Here is a 19,118-nt window from a genome sequence, read left to right as displayed (position 1 = left end):
GGAAGATAGCTACCTGGCCAACTGACTGGAAGAGATCCATATTTATGGCTACTCCAAAGGAAGGTGATCCAACAGAAAGTGGAAATTATCAAACAATATCGTTAATATCAGACACAAATAAAATTTTGCTGAAGATCATTCAAAAGTGGCTGCAGCAGTACATTGACAGGGAACTAACAGAAATTCAAGCTAGGTACAGTAGAGGATGTGGAACCAGGGATATCATTGCTGATGTCAGATGGATCCTGGCTGAAAGCGGAGAATACCAAAAAGATATTTACCTGAGTTTTACTGACTATGCGAACGCATTCAACTGTGTGTACCATAATAAATTATGGATAACACTGCGAAGAATTGGAATTCCAGAACACTTAATTGTGCTCATGAGGAACCTGTACATAGATTGAGGCAGTCGTTCAAACAGAACAAGGGGATACTGCGTGGTTTAAAGTCAGGAAAGGTGTGTGATCAGGGTTGTGTCCTTTCACCATACTTATTCAATCTGTATGCTGAGTAAATAATCTGAGAAGCTGGACTCTATGAAGAAAAACAGGGCATCAGGATTGGAGGAAGACTCATTAACAACCTGCTTTATGCAGATGACACAACCTTGCCTGCTGAAAGTGAAAAGGACTTGAAGCACTTACTGATGAAGATCAAAGACCACAGCCTTCAGTATGCATTATACGTCAAAGTAAAGAAAAATCCTCACAACTGGACGAATAAATAAGCAACATCATAATAACTGGAGAAAAGACTGAGGCTGTCAAGGATTTCATTTTACTTGGATCCACAATCAACACCCATGGAAGCAGCAGTCAAGAAATCAAACAACACATTGCATTGAGAAAATCTGTTGCAAAAGACCTTTTAAAGTGTTAGTACCTGGCATAAAAAGAATACAAAACATTACTAACAGTGCACAAATACCAGAAGAGAAACTAGATAACTGGGAACTCCTAAAAATCAAACACTTATGGGGCAGAGCCAAGATGGCGGAATAAACAGACACTTCCGTCGAGACCTCTTTACAACAAAAATCTGAAAAAACAAGTGAAAGGAGTATATCTGTGACAAGCTGGGAGCCCTCAGCATCAAAGGCAAGCTTAGACGACGAACTGAGGGGCAGGAAAAGAAGAGGCCGTTCAGAAGTGGAGAGGAGTTACCGGCCTGAATTGTGGGGAGCCCTCAGGCACCATTCCCGGAGTGGAAACAGTGGCGGCGGGGGCCGGCTGGTCCTAGCGTTTGGTCGCAGTTTCCTCAGGGAGAAGCATCTAGCCACACAGCCCACTCACACCTCCAGAACCTGAGCAGAAGGGCGCCCTTGGCAAAAGCTAAGTACTTGCGTATATTTTACCACCCCCCCCACCCCCAAGCCAGCTTCAGCGGCTGAATCCCTGGGCCTGAGGTAGACCCTGGTGAGCACCTAGAGCCATCCTTCCCGCCTTGTGGATGGAAAAAACTTGCAACTGGGGGGAAAAGATAATTTGCTAGCTCCATTAACCAGGGGAGCTCAGGACAGAAGCAGCTCCTGTCCAGGCATAAACCGTCCATGGACCTTGAACACCTTTCCCTTCTGCATGGACCTGTGTGGGCCTATTTTGGAAGAATAGGCCCTTGTTGGCAAACTCCAACTATTTCAGCTGTGCAGTGGAGAGGTGGGTATTTGACGTTTGACATTGCTTTGCCTATTAAACAACGTCCTCACCTACCCACAACAGGGAGCTAAGGACTGGTAGCTTAACTCAGTCACCCAGCCACCCATGACAGGGGTCCAAAGATAACTGGCACCTCCCAGTCCTTACAACTTCGGGTGCCCATGGTCCCTCTGCAGAACCCACCCACCAGCATGCTCTAGGGAACAGAGATGCATTTTCCTCAGAGACACTTGGGGGTCATTTCTCAGCACCCTGCCTTGTTCAGAGCGTGACCCCCTGCTGCAATCAGATACCAGTATATACCCCAATCACCTCTACCCCTCTAAGATTATACGACAGAGCCTGTACCACACACTTGATGATCAGCTACCTGGAAACCCGAGCTGAATTCATACAAGAAAAGTGAATGGATTCCCAGACTGATATACATGAAAACAGCTCTAGCCATCTGGGGACAGGACGTCAGAGCTCCAAAAGCAAAAATAATAAAGCTAGCTCAATCACGCAACCCATCTGGGTATATCAAAACAAACCAAAGCAAGCAGCTACGACACAGTAAGCAAGCATAAACTAATACAATAACTTATAGATGGCTCGGAGACAACACTCAATATCAAATCATACAAAGAAACAGACCATGATCATCTCAACAAGCTCTCAGAACACAGAATCCAGGGATCTTCTAGATGAAAGTGCATTCCTGCAATTACCAGAGCCAGAATACAAAACTTTAATATACAGAACCCTTTAAGACATCAGGAAGGAAATGAGGCAATACGCAGAACAAGCCAAGGAACACACAGATAAAAGCAAATGAATAACTCAGAAAGATTATTCAAGAACATAATGAAAAGTTTAATACGCTGGAAAAATCCATAGGCAGACAGCAATCAGAAATTCAGAAGATAAACAATAAAATTACAGAATTAGATAACTCAGTAGAAAGTCAGAGGAGCAGAATTGAGCAAGTAGAAGCTAGAATTTCTGAACTCGAAGATAAATCGCACTAATATATTACAAGAAAAATCAGATAAAAGAATTTAAAGAAATGAGGAAACCTTAAGAATCATATGGGACTCTATCAACAGAAAAAACCTACGAGTGATTGGAGTACCAGAACAGGGAGGGATAATAGAAAATACAGAGAAAATTGTTGAGGATATGTTGGCAGAACACTTCCCTGATATTGTCAAAGATGAGAAGATATCTATCCAAGACGCTCCTCAAACGCCACTTAAGGTAGATGTTAAAAGAAAGTCACCAAGACATATTATAATCAAGCTTGCCAAAACCCAAGATAAGGAGACAATTATAATAGCAGCAAGGGATAAAAGAAAAGTCACCTACAAAGGAGAGCCAATAAGAATCAGCTCGGACCGCTCGGCAGAAACCATGCAGGCAAGAAGGCAATGGGATGACATAATTAAAACATTGAAGGAAAAAAATTGCCTACCAAGAATCATATATCCATCAAAACTGTCTCTTAAATATGAACGTGAAATTAAGACATTTCCACATAAGCACAAGTTGAGGGAATTTGTAAAAACCAAACCAAAACTACAAGAAATACTAAAGGGAGTTGTTGGATTAGAAAATCAATAATATCAGCTATCGACCAAAGACTACAACACCGGGCAGAGCAACCAAAACCCAAGCCAGACAGGAAAATAAAAAAAAAAAAAAAAAGTAAGAATAATAAAAAAAAGCCCAACACAAGGTAACGGCGATATTATTATATAAAAGAGGACAACATTAAAATAATAAAGAGGGACTAAGAAATGTAATCATACACCTTCCATATGGAGAGGAAGATACAGTGATACAAACAAATAAAACTTAGTTTTTAATTTAGAAAAATAAGGGTAAATAATAAGGCAACCACAAAGGAGACATACTATCCTACTCATCAAAATAAAATACAAGGCAAAAATACAGACTCAGCAGAAACAAAATCAGCAACAACAAATATGAGGAAAGGACAATATATAAAGATAATCTACTCAGCACATAAAATCAAGTGGGAAAAAGAAGCTGTCAACACACAAAAAAAGACATCAAAATGATAGCACTAAATTAAAAAAAAAAAACCTATCCATAATTACCCTGAATATAAATGGACTAAATGCACAAATAAAGAGACAGAGAGTGGCAGAATGCATTAAAAAACAAGATCTGTATATATGCTGCCTACAAGAGACACACCTTAGACTTAGAGACACAAACAAACTAAAACTCAAAGGATGGAAAAAAATATATCAAGCAAACCACAATCAAAAAAGAGCAGGCGTGGCAATATTAATTTCTGACAAAATAGACTTTAAAGTTAAATCCATCAGAAAGGATAAGGAAGGACACTATATAATGATTAAAGGGACAATACACCAAGAAGATATAACCAAATTAAATTTTTATGCACCCAATGACAGGGCTGCAAGATACATAAAACAAACTCTATCAGCATTGAAAAGTGAGATAGACAGCTCCACAATAATAGTAGGAGACATCAACACACCACTTTCGGTGAAGGACAGGACATCCAGAAAGAAGTTCAATAAAGATACAGAAGATCTAAATTCCACAATCAACCAACTTGACCTCGTAGATATATACAGAACACTCCACCCAAATGCAACCAACTGTACTTTCTTTTCTAGTGCACATGGAACATTCTCTAGAATAGACCACATATTAGGTCATAAAGCAAGCCTTAGCAGAATCCAAAACATTGACATATTACAAAGCATCTTCTCTGACCATAAGGCCATAAAAGTGGAAATCAATAACAGGAAAAGCAGGGAAAAGAAATCAAACACTTGGAAACTGAACAAGACCCTGCTCAAAAAAGACTGCATTATAGAAGACATTAAGGATAGATTAAAGAATTCATTGAATCCAGTGAGAATGAAAACACTTCCCATCAGAACCTTTGGGACAGAGCAAAAGCGGTGCTCAGAGGCCAATTTATATCAATAAATGCACACATCCAAAAAGAAGAAAGGGCCAAAATCAAAGAACTATCCCCACAACGTGAACAAATAGAAAGAGAGCAATAAAAGAAAGCCACAGGCACCAGAAGAAAATAAAAAATAAAAATTAGAGCTGAACTAAATGAAGTAGAAAACAGAAAAACAATTGAAAGAATTAATAACACCAAAAGCTGGTTTTTTGAAAAACTCAACAAAATTGATAAACCACTGGACAAACTGACAAAAGAAAAACAGGAGAGTCAGCAAAATCCCGAATAAGAAATGAGATGGGCAGTATTACAACAGACCCAACTGAAATTAAAAGAATCATATCAGATTACTATGAAAAACTAAAACAAATTTGAAAACCCAGAAGAAATGGACGAATTCCTAGAAACACACTACCTACCTAAACTAACACAAACAGAGGTAGAACAACTAAATAGACCCATAATAAAAGAAGAAATGGAAAAGGTAATCAAAAAACTCCCAACCAAAAAAAAAGCCCTGGTCAGAACGGCTTCACTACAGAGTTCTACCAAACATTCAGAGAAGAGTTAACACCACTGCTACTAAAGGTATTTCATACCATAGAAAAGGATGGAATACTACCAAACTCATTCTATGAAGCCACCATATCCCTGATACCAAAACCAGGTAAAGACACCATGAGAAAAGAAAATTATAGACCTATATCCCTCATGAATGCAGATGCAAAAATCCGCAACAAAATTCTAGCCAGAAGAATTCAATAACATATCAAAAAAATAATTCACCATGACCAAGTGGGATTCATACCAGGTATGCAGGGATGGTTCAACATTAGAAAAACAATTAATGTAATCCACCACAGAAATAAAACAAAAGACAAGATTCACATGATTTTATTAATTGATGCAGAAAAGGCATTTGAAAAAGTTCAACACTCATTCATGATAAAAACTCTCAACAAAACAGGAATAGAAAGAAAATTTCTCAACATAATAAAGGGCATTTTTTTTTATATAAAGCCAACAGCCAACACCACCCTAAATGGACAGAGCCTGAAAACATTCCCATTGAGATCGGGAACCAGACAAGGATGCCCTTTATCACCACTCTTATTCAACGTCGTGCTGGAAGTCCTAGCCACAGCAATTAGGCTAGTTAAAGGAATAAAGGGCAACCAGATTGGCAAGGAAGAAGTCAAAGAATCTCTATTTGCAGATGACAGGATCTTATACACAGAAAACCCTAAGGAATCCTCGAGAAAACTACTGAAACTAATAGAAGAGTTCAGCAGAGTATCGGGATACAAGATAAACATACAAAAATCAGTTGGATTCCTCTACACCAACAAAAAGAACATCGAAGAGGAAATCACCAAATCAATGCCATTTACAGTAGCCCCCAAGAAGATAAAATACTTAGGAATAAATCTTACTAGAGATGTAAAAGACTTATAAAAATACAGTTCACTTCTGCAAGAAACGAAAAGAGACTTACATAAGTGGAAGAACATACCTTGCTCATGGATAGGAAGACTCAACATTATAAAAATGTCTATTCTACCGAAAGCGATCTATACATTTAATGCAATTCCGATCCAAATCCCAACGACATTCTTTAATGAGATGGAGAAATAAATCACCAACTTCATATGGAAGGGAAAGAGGCCCCGGATAAATAAGGCATTACTGAAAAAGAGGAACAAAGTGGGAGGCCTTACATTACCTGATTTTACAACCTATTATACCGCCACAGTAGTCAAAACAGGCTGGTACTGGTACAACAACAGATACATAGACCAATGGAACAGAATTGAGAATCCAGACATAAATCCATCCACATATGAGCAGTCGATATTTGACAAAGGCCCCAAAACAGTTAAATGTGGAAAAGACAGTCTTTTAACAAATGGTGCTGCCATAACTGGATATTCATCTCCAAAAAAAAAAAAAAAAAGAAACAAGACCCATACCTTATTCCATGCACAAAAACTAACTCAAAATGGATCAAAGACCTAAATATAAAATCTAAAACGATAAAGATCATGAAAGAGAAAATAGGGACAATGTTAGGAGCCCTAATACATGGCACAAACAGTATACAAAACATTATAAAGAATGTAGAAGAAAAACTAGATAACTGGGAGCTTGTAAAAATCAAACACCTATGCTCATTCAAAGACTTCACCAAAATACTAAAAAGACTACCTACAGACTGGGAAAAAGTTTTTAGATACGACATTTCTGATCAGCACCTGATCTCTAAAATCTATAAAATCTATATGATACTGCAAAAACTTAACTGCAAAAAACAAATAACCCAATTAAAAAATGGGCAGAAGATATGAATAGACACTTCACTAAAGAAGACATTCAGGTAACTGACAGAGATATTAGCAAATGTTCACGATCATTAGCCATTAGAGAAATGCAGATCAAAACTACAATGAGATTTCATCTCACTTCAATAAGGCTGGCATTAATCCAAAAAACACAAAATAATAAATGTTGGAGAGGCTCTGGAGAGATTGGAACACTTATACACTGCTGGTGGGAACGTCAAATGGTACAACCACTTTGGAAATTGATTTGGCACTTCCTTAAAAAGCTAGAAATAGAAGTACCATATGATCCAGCAATCCCACTCCTTGGAATATATCCTAGAGAAATAAGAGCCTTTACACGAACAGATATATGCACACCTACGTTTATTGCAGCACTGTTTACAATAGCAAAAACATGGAAGCAACCAAGGTGCCCATCAATGGATGAATGGATAAATAAATTATGGTATATTCACACAATGGAATACTACACATCGATAAAGAACAGTGAGGAATCTGTGAAACATTTCATAACATGGAGGAACCTGGAAGGCATTATGCTGAGTGAAATTAGTCAGTTGCAAAAGGACAAATATTCTATAAGGCCACTATTATAAGAACTTGAGAAATACTGTAAACTGAGAAGAAAACATTCTTTTGTGGTTACGAGAGGGGGGAGGGAGTGGGGTGGGAGAGGGGTACTCACTAATTAGAGAGTAGATAAGAACTACTTTCGATGAAGAGAAGGACAGCACACAGTACAGGGGAGGTAGGTACAATTGGACTAATCCAAAAGCAAAGAAGTTTCCTGAATAAACTGAATGCTTCGAAGGCCAGCGTAGCAGGGGCAGGGGTCTGGGGGCCATGGTTTCAGGGGACATCTAAGTCAATTGGCATAATAAAATCTATTAAGAAAACATTCTGCATCCCACTTTGGAGAGCAGCATCTGGGGTCTTGGACTCAAGCAAGCAGCCATCTAGGATGCATCAATTGGTCTAACCCACCTGGATCAAAGGAGAATGAAGAACACCAAGGACGTAAGGTGATTACGAGCCCAAGAGACAGAAAGGGCCACATGAACCAGAGACTACATCATCCTGAGACAAGAAGAACTAAACGGTGCCCGGCTACAACCGATGACTGCCCTGACAGGGAACATAACAGAGAACCCCTGAGGGAGCAGGAGAGCAGTGGGATGCAGACCCCAAATTCTCATAAGACCAGACTTAATGGTCTGACTGAGACTGGAAGGACCCCAGTGGTCATGGCCCCCAGACCTTCTGTTGGCCCAGGACAGGAACCATTCCCGAAGCCAACTCTTCAGACATGGATTGGACTGGACAATGGGTTGGAGAGGGATGCTGGTGAGGAGTGAGCTTCTTGGATCAGGTGGACACTTGAGACTATGTTGGCATCTCCTGCCTGGAGGGGAGATGAGAGGGTGGAGGGGGTTAGAAGCTGGCAAAAAGGACACAAAAAGAGAGAGTGGAGGGAGAGAGTGGGCTGTGTCATTAGGGGGAGAGTAATTGGGAGTGTGTAGCACGGTGTATATGGGTTTATGTGTGAGACACTGACTTGATTTGTAAACTTTCACTTAAAGCACAATCAAAATTAAAAAAAAACTGCAAAAAAAAAAAAAAATCAAACACTTATGCTCATCGAAAGACTTCACCAAAACAGTAAAAAGACAATCTACTGACTGGGAAGTAAATTTTGGCTATGACATATCTGATCAGGGTCTAATCTCTAAAATCTACAAGATGCTGCAAAACTTCAACAACAAAAAGACAAATAACCCAATTTAAAAATGGGCAAAGGATATGAACAGGCACTCCACCAAAGAAGACATTCAGGCAACTAAAAGACACATGAGGAAATGTGCACAATCATTAGCCATTAGAGAAATGCAAATCAAAACTACAATGAGATACCATCTCACCCCAACAAGGCTAGCATTAATCCAAAAAACACAAAATAGTAAATGTTGGAGAGCTTGTGGAGAGACTGAAACACTTATACACTGCTGGTGGGAATGTAAAATGGTACAACCACTTTGGAAATCGATGTGTCACTTCCTTAAAAAGCTAGAAATAGAAGTACCATTCAATGCAGCAATCCCATTCCTTGCAATATATCCTAGAGAAATAAGAGCAGTCACACAAATAGACATATGCTTACCCATGTGCACTGCAGCACTGTTCGCAATAGCAAAAAGATGAAAACAACCTAGGTGCCCATCAATGGATGAATGAACAAACTATGGAATATTCACACAATGTACTACCATGCAACAATGAAGAAGAGCAATGAATCTGAGAAACATCTCATAACATGGATGAATCTGGAAGGCATTATGCTGAATGAAATTAGTCAGTTGCAGAAGGACAAATATTGTATGAGACCACTATTATAAGAACTCAAGAAAAGGTTTAAACACAGAAGAAAACATTCTTTGATGGTTATGAGGATGGGGAGGGAGGGAGAGGTGTATTTGCTAACTAGATACCAAAAAACCCGTTGCTGTCGAGTCGATTCTGACTCATAGCAACCCTAGATAGTAGACAAAAATTATCTTAGGTGAAGGGAAGGACAACACACAATACGGGGAACGTCAGCACAACTGACTAAATCAAAAGCTAAGAAGTTTCCTGAATACAACCAACCACTTCAAGGGACAGAGTAGCAGGGGCAGGAGTGTGGGGACCATGCTTTCAGGGGACATCTAGGTCAACTGGCATAACAAAGTGTATTAAGAAAATATTCTGCATCTCACTTTGATGTGTGGCATCTGGGATCTTAAAAGCTAGTAAGCAGCCATCTAAGATGCATCAATTGGTCCCAACCCACCTGGAGCAAAGGAGAATGAGGAACACCAAAGACACAAGGAAAATATGAGCCCAAGAGACACAAAGGGCCACATAAACCAGACACTCCATCAGCCTGAGACCAGAAGAACTAGATGGTACCTGGCTACCACCAATGACTGACCTGACAGGGAACACAACAGAGAGTCCCTGATGGAGTTGGAGAAAAGTGGGATGCAGAAGTCAAATTCCAGTAAAAAGACCAGACTTGATGGTCTGAGACTGGAGAGACCTCAGAAGACACGCCCCTGGACTTTCTATTAGCCCAGAACTAAAACCATTCCCGAAGCCAACTCTTCAGACAAAGATTAGGCTGGACTATAAGACATAAAATGATACTGGTAAAGAGTGTGCTTCTTGGCTCAAGTAGATACATGAGATTAAATGGGCGGCTCCTGTCCAGAGGAGACAGGAGAAGGCAGGAGAGGACAGGAGCTGGTTGAATGGAATGGGGAATACAGGGTGGAGAGGAGGAGTGTGCTGTCACATGGTAAGGAGAGCACCTAGGGTCACATAGCAATGTGTGTATAAGTTTCTGTATGAGAAACTGACGAATTGTAAGCTTTCACTTAATGCACTGTAAAAAAATAAAAAGAAATAGCCCAAAATTGATAAATAATAAGGACATTCATCACGTAATTTAAAATGCCAAAAACCTGTAAAATACTTCCATACAATAGAATATCATAAAACCATTAAATGACAACTACAAAGAATGTTTAACATGGAAAAATAAGTCTTCTAATGTAAAACAAAATGCAATATAAAATAGTATACACATATATATGCTCAACTGTGTAGAAACATGCACAGAATGAAAAGGAGTTAACAAATTTGGTAAGATTATTTTTATATCTGGGTGGTGGAATTATGGATCTTTTTTTTCTCATACTTGATAGTTATCTTCAGACAAAGCTGCAATGACTATTTATCAAATTTCTAGGTTGAGGGAGCTTTTCAAGCTTAAACCAGGGAGAAGATCACAAAACAGAAGATGGCAATCTGACCACATAATTTGAAATTTCTACCAACAAAAATTTAAAAACCAAAATTAAAAAGCAAACAATAACCTGGAATAGATGCTTATCATATATTACAGAAGTCTGAGTAGTAGCTTTTATGTACAGAACACATTCAAATAGATGGTGATAGTAATAATCACTAAACTGAACTCCAACAGATAAATCAGTATATGAACTGACTTCATATGAGAGAAAATAAAATTGATAAGAAACATTTGAAGGAAAAAAGAATCCAAAGTCACTAATAACCAAAGAAATGTAAAATTAAAATAACACTGTTTTTACTGGTTTGTTTTATTCATAAAATAATTTTTAAAAACTACTCAGTGCTTGTGCAAGTATAAATTGGTACAACTTTTTTGGAAACAAATCTGACAATACACATTGAGTGCTAAAAATGTTTGTGCCCCTTGATGTTGTAATTCTACTTCGATGAATCTATCCTAAGGAAACAATAAAAGAAATACATATATTTTGAGTCTTTTATTAAAAGAAAAAAGGCAATAATAGCCTTTCCTTTACTACTGGACATTTGGATTATCCCATCAAAATATTAATAATGAATAAAAAGAAAATCTCTATTTCAGCAAATGACTGACTACCTCAAAGCCTCAGACAAGATCGCAAACCAGGCAAAACAAGGAGGGTGTGTCCAGCCTGCAGTCGGCCATTTTAGACCCTCTGAAGCTGAGCAAAAAGCATAGAAGTCAAGGGTAGATAAGGATGGTCACCCCACTAGGCTCCAAAGCAACATTTCTTTACTGTTTGTTTCCTACATATGTAACCACTGAGCAAAAAGTAGCAAACAAATCCTTCTCAAATGGCTTAGATAAATCACAAACAAAATTTGAAATCATAAAAGAACAGCCCTTTAAACTTGCCCTCCCCCCATCTCCCCTGTTTTAAGGACTAAAGCACAATCTTCAAGAGCACAGGATTCTGGAGCCATATATTACCTGGGTAAAAATCTAGTCTCAGCTATTCTACCGTAAAGCCATGGACAAATTACTTAACCTGTGTCCCTCGAATTATTCATCTGTAAAAGATGAATAATTGTACCAAATAGAACCATTTCATAAGGTTGTTGAGAATATTAAATGAGTTTATGTATGTGTAAAAGCAAATAGACAAGTACCTGGCACATCGTAAGTGCTACCAAAAACAACAACAACAACAAAAAAAAACTCATTGCCAATGAGTCAATTATGACTCATAGCTACCCTACAGGACAGGGTAGAGCTGCCCCACAGATTTCCAAGGAGCAGTTGGTGGATTCAAACTGCCGACCTTCTGGTTAGCTGCCATAGCTCTTAACCACTGCACCACCAGGGCTCCAGTAAGTGCTATGAATGTTTCAAATGGTGCAGCTATTATTATAGATAGGGAAATAGGGCCAGGGAAGGGAAAGGTCCAGCACGAGATCACAGTTAGGATTACTGGAAAAGACTTGTCTCCTCACTTTTGAATCCTGTGCTCTTTCTACTACTACACACCTAAGTGCCGAATTATCTACTAGTTTTAGTGATGAATAATAGATAGATCCTTACTGGCAACCTTGAGAAAGCCATGACAGTACAATTGCCTGAAGAAAAAGAAAGGAAAAAAAATTCCAATCCTCCTCTAGAGGAAAGAGTGCAAGCCCAGATCACCTTCATATGATCATTACTATTAACTACTTTTCAATATCTCTGCATGCCAGTATGAGTCCTAGGCAACCATTTGCACAAAGCCCAAATTTAAAGCAAAGTGTAACTAGCATTGGAGATCAAGGCCGAATCCTCAGTCTTTAGGAAGTGCAAACAGTTAACTGCGCTAGACTGCTAACCGGAAAGGTTGATTCGAATCCAACCAGAGGTATCTCAGAAGAAAGGCCTCACGATCTACTTCCGAAAAATCACCTACTGAAAACCCTATGGGGCATATTTTTACTGTGACACACATGGGGTCGACATCAGCCTTAGTCAACTCCACAGTGACTAGTGTATTCTCAGGGGGAGAAAAAGGGCTTTCAAGGATTTTCAGCCAACATAGCAGTAGAGTCTCACAATACTGCGACCACTGTATTCTGCAACTTTGATGGGGTGAAAGAACACGTCCAGAGCTAAGTACAGCGACCCATGATCAGGACCCCAGACAGAGCCCTCCAAATGTATACTACCCAGATATGGCCTGTCTCCAAGTGTCTCCTTTTAACACATTTCCGTCACACAGCCAGCTGCTGCAACCTTTTGCCCCCGCATTTTTAAACCCAATTACCAATAAACCAGTAAGAGGCCAATAAAACTCAGGGTTAATTTCTAGTGGATTTGGCCACAGCCTAAGACAACTCTACCTCGGGCTCACACCTTAATCCATCTAGAAGGGTAGATCTGCTTCTCTGTAGGCCTTCCTAGGCCAAGATTGACAAGCAAAGAGTAAACGGCAGACAACTTACCTCCCCCCTCGCCATTTTGCAATCTCAATTACACACGCGCTGCATGCCTCGCCTCCGCTCCCCTCCCGGTCATTCAGTCTGAAATACGCATGCGCGCCTCTGCATCCCTAACGTTAAATTCCCTAGCCGCCACTATGTTCTCTCCAATACGCTGGTGTGCCTTCCTTCCCCTTCCCCACTCCTGGAGCCCCCTCCCTTCCAGGTCAACCAGTTGTCTTGAGGGGATTCCGACTCATAGCGACCCTATATGACAGAGTAAAATTGCCCCATATGGTTTCCAAGGCTGTAATCTTAACGGAAGCAGACTTCTGCAGACTGCCACATCTTTCTCCGGCAGAGTGGCTGCTGGGTTCCAACCGCTGCACCACCAGGGCTCCTCTTTCCAGGTCAGGCCTTCTCAAATATATAGGCGCTCCCCGCCTCTATTCCCCTCTCCATCCAGCCTCTAAAATACATGTGCGCACTGTGCCCGTGTTATTGTTTTTCCTCCCGCTCCTACCACCGTTTTGTTTTTTTTTTTATACAAGTCCGATGAAATCTGGTTGTGTTCCTGGCCAGGTGTACCCAGTGCTCAAGGACAGCCATTACCAGCCTTCCCTGTAGGTGTGGTAAACTCAGGATGTGGAATACGGGAAAGAATCTGACTTGCAATCAGATTTGGAACACGCAGGTGATCCGAGCAGATCCCAGATCTAGATAGACTCCGCCCCAATGCCAAGGGAGGGGCTAGAGTACCCTTGGATTCAAGAAATAATACCCGCCTTCCTGAACAAAGCAAAGAAAGAGCTTTCATAATCAACTGAGTCTAGCCCTAAGGCCCCACCCTTTAAATACACCTTCTGCTATACAGGGAACGTTATGGAAAATACCGACTCTCAGGTGTCCTGACCCTGTTTAGAGGAAAGGAGTCGGCATCCTTTTACAATGAGAAGTACATACTCAACATCCTTTCGGATATCTGAGACCGGTACTGTCACCAATTTTTTCCTCTCGTAAACTGGGAAATGCGAAAACTAAGGACCTCCCTGGCCAGAGTTCCCTCCGCCGCCCTCCTTCTTCCCCTACGTCGTTCCTTTACCTCCTAGCTGAATTGAGCGTCGTAGCATGATTCTCGAAGTCGGCGGTCCCAAGTCAGGATGGAGGGGGAGGTATCACTGAGCTCGCGGCGCCAGGGTGGGTGGCAGCAACAGGCCATGGCGGCAGTGGAGAGCAGGCGGGGGACCTGCCGCGACTCCAGCCGCAACGCCGATGCCAGAATAGGCCAGCCTCTCCCAGTATCTCCGCGGTGCGCTTCCAGCGCATGCTCTGCTCTCGCTCCCTTCTCCCCACCTCACCAAGGCAGCGTGTTGCAGGCTACCCTTAGCAGTGGACCTGCCTCCTTCACCCCTTCTCTGGAACCCAAGTCCCTAGCCCACCCTGCTTCTTCTACCACTTCCCCTCTCCTTCGTCAAAGGAGCCTCCACCACCACGCCTCCTTCAGCCCTCCTTTCTTTTGCCAATCCCTCTCTCTTTCATCCATTTGTCTTAGCCCACCACTGCATTGCCAAATCTACCTGTTGGAGGCCTGTTTTCTCTCTTATCGTTTGTAAACTACCCTCCCCTTCTTGACCTTCCCTGCACGTCTGTAGCCCTACTGGGCCTCTTGCTCCTCCTCTCCTTCTGTGCCTGATGTTGCAAATTGTAAAAAAAAAAAATGCTGCAAAAATTGCTGTTAAAAAAAAGTAACTGGCATCTAGTAGTTAGAGGCCAGGGAAGTTGCTAAAATCCTACCATGCACAAGACAGCCCAAACAATAAGCAATTATGTGACCCAATACATAAAGTTGAGGTTGAGAAAATCTTCTGTAGATAGTATCTTATTATATGTCTTTGAAAGGAAGGATGTGACAATCTCTATGATAATAAAGCTGCCTCTTAAAAAAAAGTACTATATCCACACAATAATCTCCAAAGCAATTCTCAGGTTAGGCCAAACCAACCAGTGTTGGGCAAACAGAAGGCCTGATTGATGATGAACCCATGGAGAAGATCCGGAGACAGGGAACCAAAAGAACCCTTCCACAAAGCAAAAAGAGCAATGATAAATGATCAGTTTGAGGGCAAGAAGCAGTATGCCACCAATATTCAATGCCTTTTTCTTACTCTTTACAACCCTGGTATTGTCTGGGTGTTTAAAATTTTTTCAGTTTTATCCACTGTTAGATACGAGGCCTGGTCCTCTCCTGTGAGGAACTCAAAAATTAATTTTGAGAGAAATGACTTCGCTTATGCAGCAAGCTGAGAAATAGATTCCTCTTTGGATATGCACAGGAAAGAATACCAAATAACATTTTGTTCTTCTGTATGATGTTTTACTTTGGTGCCTGGTTTTTCTTGCTTTAGGAGAAAGCAGTTTGAAACTATTAAAAACTGAGACCTACAAATCCATAAATCCTAAGACCCATAAACTGTATATCCTCATTCTCTCTAATTAACTTGCTAAAAATGTCAGATTAACATTATAAAGAGAAATAATGGAAGCTGGTATTTTTATATAATATGCACGAAAAGTTATAAAACAATGCTCAACATGTGGAAGATAAAAAAAGGAGATAAATAGAAATGCATGGATTTGTAGTGGTACCAAGCACCTCTCTGCTAAATCATTTATTATTAAACTAAAGCTAAAATACACACAAAAGGAAAATTTCAAATTGAATAAATTTTGCCCAGATTCTACAACATCATTTTAACAAGTGCTTTCATTCCTTTGTATTCTCTTTTTTTTTTTTTCAATAACAGGTTTCAAAACCAAAACCCATTGCCTTTGAGTTGATTCCGACACACAGTGACTCAAAGGACAGAGTAGAACTGTCCCATAGGGCTTCCACGACTGTAATCTTTACCCAAGAAGACTGCCACATCTTTATTCCACGGAGCAGTTGGTGGGTTCACACTTCCAACCTCTCAGTGAGCAGTCAAGGGATTAACCACTGTCCAACTAGGGCTCCTTCTTGCTGTTGTTAGGTGCTGTCGGGTTGATTCCAACTCATAGCCACCCCACATACAACAGAATAAAACAGTGCCCGGTACTGTGTCATCCTCACAATCATTGTTATACTTGAGACCATTGTTGCAGCCACTATGTCAGTCCATCACAATGAGGGTCTTCCTCTCCTTCACTGACCCTCTACTTTTCCAAGCATGATGTCCTCCAGGCACTGATCCCTCCTGATAGCATATCCAAAGTATGTGAGACATAGTCTCACCATCCTTACTTCTAAGGAGCATTCTGGTTGTACTTCTTCCAAAACAGATTTGTTCGTTCTTTTGGCAGCCCATGGTATATTCGATATTCTTCGCTAACATCAGACTTCAAAGGCATCAGTTCTCCAGTCTTCCTTATTCATTGTCCAACTTTCACATGCATATGAGGTGATAGGAAACACCACGGCTTGGGTCAGGGGCATTTTAGTCCTAGAGGTGGCATCTTTGCTTTCTAACACTTTAAAGAGGTCTTTTGCAGCAGATTTGCCCACTGCAATGTGTTGTTTGATTTCCTGACTGCTGCTTCCATGGGCGTTGATTGTGGATCCAAGTAAAAAAAAATTGAAATCCTTGACAACTTCAATCTTTTCTGTTTATCATGATGTTGCTTATTGATCCATTGTGAGAATTTTTGTTTTCTTTACGTTGAGGTTTAATCCATACTGAAGGGTTTGGTCTTTGATCTTCATCAGTAAGCGCTTCAAGTCCTCTTCACTTTCAGCAACCAAGGTTCTGTCATCTGCATAACGCAGGTTGTTAATGAGTCTTCCTCCAATCCTGATGCCCCATTCTTTTTCATATAGTCCAGCTTCTCAGATTATTTGCTCAGCACACAGATTGAATAAGTATAGTGAAAGGATACAACCCTGATGCACAGCTTTTCTGACTTTAAACCTTGTTCTGTTTGAACAACTGCCTCTTGATCTATGTTCAGGTTCCTCATGAGCACAATTAAGTGTTCTGGAATTCCCATTCTTTGCAATGTTATCCATAATTTCTTATGATCCACACAATCGAATGCCTTTGCATAGTCAATAAAATACAGGTAAACATCTTTCTGGTATTCTCTGCTTTCAGCTAGGATCCATCCGACATCAGCAATGATATCCCTCGTTCCACATAGTCTTCTGAATTTGGCTTGAATTTCGATATACTGCTGCAGCCAGTTTTGAATGATCAGCAGCAAAATTTTACTTGCATGTGATATTAATGATATTATTTGATAATTTCTGCATTTTGTTGGATCACCTTTCTTTGGAATAGGCATAATTATGGATCTCTCCCAGTCGAGTGGCCAGGTAGCTGTCTTCCAAATTTCTTGGTATAGATGAGTACTTTCAGCACTGCATCCCTTTGTTGAAACATCTCAATTAGTATTCTTTCGGTTCCTGGAGACTTGTTTTTTGCCAATGCCTCAGTGCAGCTTGGACTTCTTCCTTCAGTATCATTGGTTCCTAATCATATGCTACCTCCTGAAAGGGTTGGATGTCCACGAGTTCTTTTTGGTATAGTGATTCTGTGTATTCCTTCCACCTTCCTTTGACACTCAAATTTAACAATCCAGGCATTTACAAAACTGGTCACTGCACTATCCAATTAACTGATTATTGTCCTTTTGGCTTTGTGAGTAGGCAGAAAGTCATGTGGGAAGGGTTGCTGGCAGGCCTGACACGCGAATGGGGCCTTGCACACACCTTGTGTGACGCCACCGAGTCCCCTAAAGAAAAATAGCCGCCCTACGGGGAGTTGCGTTGGAGCCTCCAGGGCAACGGTGGGCCCTCTCACTGGAAGATCTCACTACAGCCATGAGCAGTAAGGAATGCTTCAAGTGTGCACACTCTGGCCGTTGGGCTCCGGGATGCCATAAAGGAGGGGGAGCTCGAGGGCGCAGAGGTAGAGGCCGTGGCAGAGGTTATCCGCGCGGTTCCACCACCCTACCTGACATCTGCTACCGCTGTGGTGAGTCCGGTCATCATGCTAAGAACTGTGACCTTCTCGAGGACATCTGCTACAACTGTGGGAGAAGTGGCCACATGGCCAAAGGTTGTATCGAGCCTAAGCGCGAGAGAGAACAGTGCTGTTACACGTGCGGCAGACCAGGCCATCTGGCTCGTGATTATGACCCTTTGGCAGAGCAGAAGTGCTACTCTTGCCGCAAATATGCGCACATTCAGAAAGACTGCACCCAAGCCAAGTGCTATCGGTGCGGTGAGACCAGCCATATGGCCATCAACTGCAGCAACACAAGCGAGGTCAACTGCTACTGCTGTGGCGAGTCCGGTCATCTAGCCCGGGAATGCCTCATTGACACTACTGCTTAATTTTTCCTCCCCCCCTCCTTTTTCTCATTAATAATTGTATTAATTTCTCTGAAACCTCTTCACTGACCAGAAGCTAATAGGTGGAAGCTACTCCCAGGCCAGTGAACTTTAATTACCATCTAAAAGAAGGAAAGGGCTGAAAAAAAACTCAAAAAAAAAAGAAAAGAAATTATTCAGTTGTAGAAGTCTTATAATTTATGTGTTGTTTCTGTGCTGCTGGTGAATCAGGTTATTGAACAGTTTTCAGAGAATTAGGCAATTTCTGGGTTCTTTGGATGTGTTTTGATTTAACACATTTAATTAGGAGCTACTGTAGGCCAGGTACTATTCAAAGAGCTGGGGATATATCAGTGGACAAACCAGACTAAGTTTGGTAACACAGGCCTAAACATATTAACAAGTAAAATATATAGTGTGTCAGATGAAGGTAAATTGCCTGGGAGAAAAAGAACACCATGTAAGAGGATAGGAATACTTGGGGGCGGGGCGGGTGGAAGGAGTGGTGGTCATGGTTC

At 40.9% G+C, this 19,118-nt stretch overlaps 1 protein-coding gene and 1 long non-coding RNA gene across 4 annotated transcripts in view; one reads left to right on the top strand and one right to left on the bottom strand.

Moving 5' to 3' along the window:
• The window catches only part of LOC126069694 (uncharacterized), a 173,318-nt gene extending 158,689 nt beyond the window's left edge, over positions 1 to 14,629 (bottom strand). For all 3 annotated transcript variants that reach the window (XR_007516006.1, XR_007516008.1, XR_007516007.1), the window contains exon 1: positions 14,335 to 14,629. This is a non-coding gene — a long non-coding RNA (uncharacterized LOC126069694). The remainder of the gene's footprint in view (positions 1 to 14,334) is intronic.
• Positions 14,630 to 18,087: 3,458 nt separating this feature from the next.
• ZCCHC13 (zinc finger CCHC-type containing 13) lies at positions 18,088 to 18,603 on the top strand. Its single transcript, XM_049873333.1, has one exon. It carries the CDS (start codon positions 18,088 to 18,090, stop codon positions 18,601 to 18,603), a length of 516 nt encoding a protein of 171 aa, XP_049729290.1.
• Positions 18,604 to 19,118: the final 515 nt, after the last annotated feature.

Source organism: Elephas maximus, chromosome X (genome assembly GCF_024166365.1).
Source record: "Elephas maximus indicus isolate mEleMax1 chromosome X, mEleMax1 primary haplotype, whole genome shotgun sequence".
Taxonomy (NCBI): Eukaryota; Metazoa; Chordata; class Mammalia; order Proboscidea; family Elephantidae; genus Elephas; species Elephas maximus.
Note: the sequence above shows the minus strand (reverse complement) of the source record. Positions and strands in the feature narration are given on the sequence as shown.